Below are 10,174 nucleotides of genomic sequence, written 5' to 3'. Positions count from 1 at the left end.
CCATCTCACACTGAATACAAAAGCAGCTTTTACATCAGTTCTGTGTTCACAACACTGATGCCCCTTTGTAAAAGAAGAAATTTGTTTTGTTTTATTTTTAGCAAAACAAGAGTTTAAGCAATAAAAAAAGTTTTGGTCAGTTCAAAGAAGAATACAAAATTATCTTTCAACATGTAAGTAAATCAGATTTAGAACAATAGTTTAAAGTACAATCCTTTCCCTGGGGGATCTCTGACTTTTATAAATCACACTATGTTTGGTGCAGACCACATCACAAATACCAGGAAATACTGGTCATGTCTAAGCTATAAATATGAAAGCCCTTTTTAAATTTTCTCTATTAAAAATTACCAGGTTACAAATTGGCAATACTCACATTTTCTGAAACACCAAATAACCTGGCAATAAACAGATTTAGGTACACTTCTACTGATGATTTTTCAAACAGATTCTGGAAAAGAAACACTTTATAGTGAGTGTCCTTCATGTACAAAAATAAAGGATTTATTTTACACACATCTTTTGTGTCTGAAGATCATCTGGGGATGAGCAAGAAATGGAGCTGCTGCTCATGGCCACATCCTTCTGGCTCCTGAACCTTTGACGATCGGTGGCCCAGGAGCTCTTGCCATCCCACACACTACGTTGAGGGCAGAGCTCTCAAGGCAATCTTCAACTCCTTTCACCTTCATATCCTTTAAAGAAGCATGATCACTCTGGGGAGAGATACTGTGCTGAAGACAAAGGTTGTACTGGGCATATGCTCTGATATATAACTCAGTAGACTGTCAGACACACAGGCTACGCTTTGGTTCTCTCGATTTGAAATGTGGACAGTGTGTTTTAGTTGCAAACCAAACCTGAATTTCAGGTGGTGAACAATGAGATAAATATTTATAAGACTTTCTGATATTGTTTTTTTAAAATTTTGATTACGTGCAACAGTGATGTGGGGCCCTGTAAAACCTAGACCAATAGATCACCTCTTTCCTGGTATGTGCGTATTGTAGAGGTGTGAATGTATGTTTTGCATACATGCACACTCACACACACATATATATAACATGAGCTGCACATGTAGATACTTGGCAATCAGGGGTACAATTAACAATACACCAAAAGAGAAGTAGACAGGAAGCTCTACCTGGACAACAAGAAGCAGTTTTGCAACCTATACAGTGTCTCAAATGATTTCATAATCCTGTTTTGCTAGCTTGCTACATCTGTGTGTGACTGGAATTGACAGTTGTTGGATTCCTTGGAAACAGAAGAGTTGGGCTAGCTAGATGTGCTTACCTGAGATCCCAGAGTTGATTACAATCAAAGAGCTGGGCAGATCAGTAATGGGTTTATAATTGCTATACAGCTTCTTGCAAATTTGTAGGAAAACTTTATTAAGTCTTTCGTTCCTTAGTAAAAACGCTGAAGTTTTTTAGTTTTTGCTGAATGCAGACTTGATTTTTATATTAAAGTGGATTTATTAAAAGGATACAGAAGCCTGGCAGCTGCTTTCATGTCTTGATGTTTAAATGTTTGAATCAGCACCCTGGAACCACCCTCCCACCCCACCCCAATCCTGTCCCCTCCCGTCCTGTCCCATCCCATCCCGACCCATCCCAACCCATCCCATCTTGTCCTGTCCCTTCCCATTCCATCTCATCCCATCCAGTCCCATCCTCCATTATTTTTAAGGTGTTTAAAAAATACTATTCTATGAAGCTTCCCTAGGGATCCGCTTATGAAAAATGACAGACTGCCTTTGCTGATACTGCTGTTTGCGTCGTTTTCGTTTGTCACACTGGCACAGCAGTAACATCTTGAAAGTGTTTCTGAATGTTTTGTTACACAGTGCATAGCAAACAGGGTTCACCGTGCTATTGATGTAGCAAAGCCAGTACCCCAGGTTCCAGACAGTTTTGGGGATACAGCTGCAAAAGGTGTTCACCAGAACCATGATGTTATATGGGGTCCAGGTAATGATGAAGGCAAACAAGATGGCACTGAGTGTCTGTGCCGCTTTCTTTTCTTTGATAAGTGACATTCGTTTTCGTTTTGTGATCTGACTTCTGGTTTTCAAGGCAAACTTTTTTGCCAGGGTTGCCTCCTTGAAGGACAAGGGCAGGGCTGCAGATGTCTTGGTCACCGATGAGATTCCATCAGAAGCTGTAGCTGTCTCTGCTGACCCTGGCTGAATTGGAAGCTTTGAAAAGCTCTTCTGGAAACTTCCACCATCCTGAATGCTTTTGGAAGGGTGCAATTTTTTAGATTTCTTTTCCTGTGACTCTGTGTCGGATTTCTGCAGTTCATCCCCTGACTCATTCAAATCTTCTGAGGATGGCAGTTTTGTGGAATTAAGGATGGCACTGTGACCAGGAAGCTTCAGCACAATCGAATAGATGGCTCTGGTCTCTGCAGCAATGTCTTCTTCATCAGAGGAGGCTGAATTTTCAAGGGAGGCAGCAGCATCATTGTTGTTCCAGCTGTCACTGCTGCTGTGCTCTTGGTCCCCCTGGTCCGTGTTGGGTTCCCAGCTCTTCATTGTGAGCCAGAAGTGGCAGCGTCTGTATTTCCTTCGGGTTGAGCGTTTCATGCTCTGCCGTTGCAGCTCATAGCTGCTGCAGCTCCGGGAACTGCCTGTCTGGTGCACAAAGCGTGCTGCCTCTGCTTCGCTGCCTGAAGCCTGTAGCCCTGCTAACTCTTTGGTGCGTTTCTCAGTCTCCTTGTAGATCCGCCAATATAAAATACTCATAATGGTGACTGGCAAGTAAAAGGCAGCTATGGCAGTGCCAAAAGTGATGATAGGTTCACTTAGAAACTGAATAAAACATTCATCAGGAGGCACAGTCCTCTCCCCAACAAAATACTGCCAGAACAATATGGCAGGGGCCCAAAGAACAAAAGATATGACCCATGCTAAACCAATCATCACTCCAGCCCTTTTAGTTGTTCGTTTGGCTCTGTACGTAAGTGGCCTAGTGATGGAAAAATACCTGTCAAAACTTATGACAAGGAGATTCATGACAGAGGCATTACTGGCGACATAGTCAATGGAGAGCCAAAGATCGCAGGCTAAGTTTCCCAAAGCCCAGTGGTCCATGATGATGTATGTGGTGAAAAGATTCATGGAAATAATACCAATGATCAAATCCGCACAAGCAAGACTCAACAAGAAGTAGTTGTTGACCGTTTTCAGTTGTTTGTTAACCTTAAATGCAACTATCACTAGGATGTTTCCTATGATGGTCACCAGTGCAAGGATCCCAGTGAGGAAAGCAATCAAAACGACTTGCCAGACTGTATGTCCACCCAGAGGGTCTTTACTCGTGGCATTTAGGGATGTGTTTACTGATTCCAGGGTGGAGAAGGGAAAACTCTCTGTGGTCTGAGGGAAATCATAGCTGCCAATGAGCGATGCTGCTTCATCAAGTAGTCCTGGTCCATGGGAATCTCTCTTCCAGAAGGAGCTCACATTTCCGAACAGGGACGAGGCTGAACTGGTGTTGTGCATGATCATTGTGACTCTCTGACATAGTCTGCAGTGGGGAGAAAAGCAAACAAAAAACAAGTGAATGAGTGAATATGGTAAATAAAAAAAGTCCACGTACTCATAAAATCCCGTTAGTGCTTTGAAAGATGTCTTTAAAAGCACAGCAGTCTGTGACACAGTCCAAGTCAAGCACATGCAAGATAGTACTTGGCGTACAGCTGTGATTAATCTAAGCTTTTTGTAGTAATAGCACAACTTTTCCTTAAAAACATTCAGTCACAGAAGAACCAAACTCTCAGGAGCATTTCAACCTGCAATAGTATTAAAATGCCCTAACTCTTAATTAAAATGCTCCCTAATGGATCTGCACCAAACTCTACATCTCAACAGCTGGCTATCCTGGAGCCTTCAAAAACTAAATGCCAGACACATGCAGATGCAAATCCTCTGAGACTGAGTTAATGCTGGTCTCCAGAGTTCTTGTAGCATGAGCAGAACACAGAAAAGAAAGACTCTGCTGCCTCCAGCTACAGCTAATGATAAACAAAATATTGTTCTGTGTCCTTAAACTACAGAGATACAAGGTCAGCATCATTTCACTGTGTGTCAAGCTACTTACTATACCCCTATATTACTCTAAAATGTAAAGATCTCTTCATCTACATTTCAGCTGTTTGATAAAGGTACTAGAAGTTCTCATTAGCACTTTTTGCACATGCCACTATTCATTCTGCATGCACATTTTTACACTTGGAGTAAGGATTTTGTACATCTAATGACTTCAAAATGTCTTTGGGGCAACACATGTTAAAATTTCTTTTGAAAGTACGGTCTCTAGAGCTGGGGAAAAATGCTTGGCAGATGTATGTCAAAGCAATTATTAAACACTTTAGGAAAAGATGAAAAAAGGCATGAAAGGGATTCATAATTAAACTTTAATCCTTTTCCCCAAGTATTTATGTAAAATGAAGACACGATCAGAATAGGGATTTAGATTTCCCTTATTTCATTAACTTCTGTGGTCAACTAACTAGATTCATTGTAATAAATCAATTATATCACCAAGCAGCAAGAATTTTGATGAGAAAGTCCAGCGCTGATGGTAACTGTTGAACAAAATACGCTTTCAAAGACAAATGTTTGTTTTCTCACAGAGAACCATTCCAGAGTCAACATATTAAAGCATGAGATATAAAGGCATAGCTTAATGCACTGGTGTTACACAAAATATTTAACCAAGAAGAGATGTTTTGGTTTTGGTTCTTTAATTTATAATTTTGTCTTCTGTTGAACCATACTTGGTTTTGTTAGCAAACCATAAGACAATATACGATTTTAAATGGTACAGTTCCTTTGACATATGCTGTAAATGGATCAACCATTTGTTCTTTAATTCATGCACAATAACTAGTACAAAAAAACATTATATTTTGGTACCTAGTATTAATGAGATATTAGAAAAGATATATTTCTCTTTTAATAATAAAAAGGCAAGGTTTAATGATGCCGCCTAATCTAATTTGACCCACTTTTAATGTACTCATCATCATATCACACAGGATGTGAACATAATAACAACATAATACCAGTAAATATTGCTATGGGAAACCACAGGGTTAAACTTAACTCTTCTCCTGATAGAATCTCCAATATTGAAAATTTGGAGCAAGTCTAGCTTTATTACAACAAAACAAGGAGGTGAGAATTTTATAATCTGTAACACAACATTTAAAAAAAATAAATCATAGATTGAAACTAAAATTATCTTTTACCAAAAACTTTAACATTCCAAATTTTATTCTCTTTGCAAAGATCACATAAAGAAAATGTGCACATTTGTATGAAAATTCAGGCAAAAAGACATTCTCAAAATCTGTCAAGCTGTTCCTCTAATATGGTCAGTATTTTTTGCCATTTTAATTGTTCCCTAACTATCAGTAGTACTGACATGTTGAGCCATATGATCACAGAAAATGATTGTAAAATGTTTTTTCTAGGAATAGGTTTCCAGATAAAACAAGCATTTTGAAAAAAGCTACTTCTTTAATTGTTATTATAAATGTTAATTGTATTTTCTAGACCAAAGTGCCAATCTGCAATGAACAGTAGTCACTTTGATCTAGCAAAGGAGATGAAATGTTTAACAATTTATATTGTTCGTACAATACTGTACAAACAATATAAAATAAATTAAATGAAAATTAAATCAGGATTTGGTTTTGAAACACTTTTCAGAATTTCTTTTTGACATTGAAATATTGTGGAGTATTTTATATACAATAACCTAACATGCATTTAAAAATTAAAACTTTATTTATTTTTTTTTTAGAGTAAAATTACATTTTTCCACTAGTTGTTTGTTGCTTGGGAAAAGGAAGACTGTGAGGAGCTGAAGTGGTTCCATAGGAAGGAAACAGTGAAAATGAAATAGGGAATCAACTATGCAATATAATTAGCAACAGGCTACCTGTATAATTTAAGAACCGGTTTAAAAAAAGCAGAAAGTTAGAACAAATGCACAACTTTTTAACTAATCACAAAGATTACATAGATATCATATAATATGATGATTATATATATTATAAAAAAATGTTAATCTTTCTGCAAAATGTGTAAAACTAATTAGAATTTCCCCCATTTTCAGCTCTGATTTTCTCATAGAAAATGAGATATGAACCTAAACCTAGATACGAATAAGGAGTCTGTAACTGCCCATGTTAAATGTTACATTATAGGTGACTATCTAGATATGCATTTGGCTGGTTTTTATGGCTATCACATGCTTGTTCTGCCCAATTGATTCAGACTTTATGGGCATTTTTATTACAGGATTTGAAACAATCAGAATAACGACTCCTATCAGCTTAACATAAGATATACAATTCCGTAGCAGAGATCATTCTACACAATGAAGATTGGTCTCGAATTTGTATCTGCTGCATAAAAATGTGTAATTTATACCTAACACATAATTCATGTAGGAGTCTTCCAAAGGATTTAGGACATGGTAGGTGAGGAAGAGTGGTCCATACAAGATGCTTGTAAACGTGAGTGATGAAACAGGACAAGGGAAAAGAAGGCACAAGGAAGACATTTGCCAAAGAAGCTATAAAAAAGTCTTTGTCACTTGCGTGGGAATCTGCTCCCTATAAATTAAAAGATGGTATCAGCAAACACATCTATTTACTGCATACTAAAGAGTTATTACGTTTTACATTAATCTACATTTTTTTTTTTCTGCAGAAATTTTACTCTCTGCTGAAATCCATGAGAATGATTATGTCTTGGTGTAGTGGGTTTACGTGGCAAGGTTTTGGTAGCAGGGGGCTATAGGGGTGGTTTCTGTGAGAAAGATCTAGAAGCTGCCCCATGTTTGGGAAGGACCCGATTGTTTTCCAGATCCGAGCCAATAAGCGATGTTGTTTGCGCCTCCGTGAGAGCATATTTAAGACAGGGAAAAAACGCTGCGCCACACAGCAGCCGGGAGAGTCAAGGGAGTGGGAGAACAGCCTTGCACCAAGGTCAGTGTAGAAGGAGGGGGAGAGGTGCTCCAGGCGCCGGAGCAGAAGTCCCCTGCGGCCTGTGGTGAGGACCATGGTGAAGCAGGATGTCCCCCTGCAGCCCATGGAGTACCACGGTGGAGCAGGGTTCCACGCTGCAGCCCGTGGAGGAGACCACGGTGGAGCAGGTGGCCCTGCACTGACGGAGGCTGCCGCCTGTGGAAGGCCCCTGCCGGAGCAGATTCCGGGCCGGACCTGTAGCCCGTGGAGAGGAGACCACGCAGGAGCAGGTGATCTGGCAGGAGCTGCTGCCCGTAGGGGAGCCAGGTTGGAGCAGTTTTCTCCTGAGGGATGGACCCCGTGGTACGGACCCATATCTGGAGCAGTTCTGGAAGAGCTGCTGCCTGTGGGAAGCCCACGCCGGATCAGTTCATCAAGGACTGCATCCCGTGGGTGGGACCCCACAGCACAGGGGACGAGAGTGACCGAGAAGGAGCGGCAGAGAAGAAGTGCTGTAGACTGACCATAACCCCCATTCCCCGTTCCCCTGCGCCGCTCGGGGGGAGGAGGTGGAAAAGGGTGGATGGGGGGGGAAGGTGCTTTTGGTTTTTTTTCCTTTGTTTTCTCACTTCTCTCGCTTGTTAGTTGTAGGCAATAAATCTTACTATCTCCTTATGCCGAGTCTGTTTTGCCCGTTACAATAATTATTGCGTGATTTTCTCGTCCTTATCTCAATCCTTGAGCCCTTTTCACATATTTTCTCCCCATTCCTCTTTGAGGAGGGGGAGTGAGAGAGCGGCTGTGGTGGAGCTCGGCTGCCCACTCGAGCGGAACCACGACACTTGGAACCAGTGAAAACCTGAGCTTTGAACCTGTGGAGCTACCAAAATACAAATGCTATTGGAATAAGTAGTGCACAGTGCATGATGACTTTGGTCAAATACTAAACACCTCTCTTTGCAGGAACTCTAGTTTTCCATGATGACGCAGAGTGAAATGGCTATCAGTTTTAAAGTCAAGTCAGGAGGATTTCCATTATATTGCACAACGGGTGACTATTTTATTCATCGTTTATGAACAAAGTTTAGTTCATAAAGCAAATATTTACTACCATAGGTTTCAGCATCTTTAGATATACAGCTAATATAAAGGTGAAATCATGAAGATGGATTTATAGGTTTAAAAAATGAATAAGAACATGCAATTAGACAACAGGTTTCTAAAACAAAGAACAACGAACAACGTTATATGCATTTTCAAGGACTATCTGTAGGCAAGCTCTAAAGGCAAGGCACAGAAAAATGCTATTGGATAAAAAGTACACTACAGAACATTAACCATTTTCTGAGGCATCTTCCATCTCTACTGTTATGTGATATCTAAACAGTCATCTTTTTTCTTCATCCTTGTCAGGCTGCTTTTCCCGAGAAGACCTACAAGAACTTTTCTGAAACAATTTCAATATGTGCTTGTCATCTATTAGAGAAGTTGTGGGACACAACATACTTTTTTCTTTGCTTTCTCATAACACACTACTGACCATAGTAGAGCTGATGTAGTTCAGGCCACCAAACACAGTGTATCATGTCCTCACTGATCCTTACCATACTGCCTCAAAGAAGCTGCAGAAGTCAAATCTGCACAGTGTCAGACTCATCCCACTTACACTAATGAAAGTCTACAGAAAGCCATTTGCAAAAAGGCAGGCAGAGGTCTGGATGAGAAGCACACGCTTGATTTTCATTCACACCACCTCCGGCACACTCACACCTGTTCACCCCTTTGTCTTAATCAAAAATGACATTAATTTACATGTAGAATGTCTAGAAAAATGGAGATCACACATACTCTGAAAGCATAAATGAAGGCATGTGGAAACCCAGTGTACAATAACATTATCCTCTGAAAGAGACGGAGAAGCACTATTAAAGTTCAACTAACTGCTTCCAAATGCATGGGTGAAACAAAAACACAGTTCACTTGCCAGCAAACACTTAAGCAAGCATTGACAATGTTCTCACCAATTGTTTATGGGCCAGAGTTGTTAGGCACAGTGAGAAAGAAATCTTTGCCTAAAACAGGATCGGTGAAAAGAATCCTTCTTGCAATGTTTTACTTAGGAAGCAGGCATCTTTTCTACAGCTGTCAAATAGGATGAAGTCACAACTAGAACAGCATGAGAGAGAGCTGAATTATGATATTTGTCAAATATAAGCCAGAAATGATTAATTTTATAGGGCGCAGATCTTCCTTTACTGACTTGAGGGACAGACAGCAGAAGATGAAGGCCACAAAGCATCTCCTTCACACACAAACACTTCTAAAAATGTTACAAGGAACATGCAACATATTCAAGTATTGACTGAGAAGTCTGAAAGGTAAGTTTAGATGATGATATTGTTACACTGCTTTTTCATAGCAAAGGCAAGCTAGTATCTTCTCATAGATGAGAAAGGACCAGGGAGAAGATGCTGTCAAAGAGATAAAGGAGATGAAACTTTCATTAAAGAGCAAAAAATAAAAACCAGTGTCCCTTAGAAGCCATGGTAGAATTAACAAAGTAATAATAAAAATAGTTGACAATTCAGTAGCACTTCACATATTCAATACTTAAGTGTTAGCCTTGGAAGTCCAAAAGAGCTATCGCATAAAAGATACAAATAATCTTGCAAAAATTAATGTGTAAATGCATTATCTATCACCAAGGCCACCAGAACAACTGAGAATTCTGATTAATTGTAGACACTGAGATGTAGTTTCAACATAAATTAGCCAATAAAACCTTTCAGAAATGCCATGCCTTGAAAGAGTCATCAGGAGGAAATCTGGGAAAACCTTATTTCATCTGCATCTTTCTGATGCTGAGCATATACTGGAACCAAAGCTTTGCTTCTCAGGTCAGCTCTCCTATCACCAGGCTGCAAAGTAATTTGTCTAAGTCACTGTTTCAACGAATGCCTGAGCAGCCCTTAGTAGCCCAGTAACTGAAGAAGAGGAGGTGCCTATTGCCACCAACCCCAGAGCTCTCTACTGCCGAGTGCAATCCTGCAACCTGTAACTAGGCCTTTTAAATCTCTCAGGCATTAAAGGGACCCTAAGTTAAGCTTCAGCTTTTGAATACTTAAAGGGGACTTATAACAAAGATGGAGAGCAACTTTTTGTTCGGGCAGATAATGATCGGACAAGG

The 10,174-nt window shown here is 40.0% G+C and overlaps 1 protein-coding gene across 1 annotated transcript in view; it reads right to left on the bottom strand.

Annotated features, from left to right (window-relative positions):
- Positions 1 to 1,661: 1,661 nt before the first annotated feature.
- CHRM3 (cholinergic receptor muscarinic 3) overlaps positions 1,662 to 10,174 on the bottom strand; it is a 192,746-nt gene continuing 184,233 nt past the window's right edge. The window contains exon 3 of the mRNA XM_032185068.1: positions 1,662 to 3,533. Coding sequence (XP_032040959.1) covers positions 1,712 to 3,533 — 1,822 coding nt within the window. The 3' untranslated portion in view covers positions 1,662 to 1,711. The remainder of the gene's footprint in view (positions 3,534 to 10,174) is intronic.

Source organism: Aythya fuligula, chromosome 3 (genome assembly GCF_009819795.1).
Source record: "Aythya fuligula isolate bAytFul2 chromosome 3, bAytFul2.pri, whole genome shotgun sequence".
Lineage (NCBI taxonomy): Eukaryota > Metazoa > Chordata > Aves > Anseriformes > Anatidae > Aythya > Aythya fuligula.
This window is presented reverse-complemented; position numbering and strand designations above follow the sequence as displayed.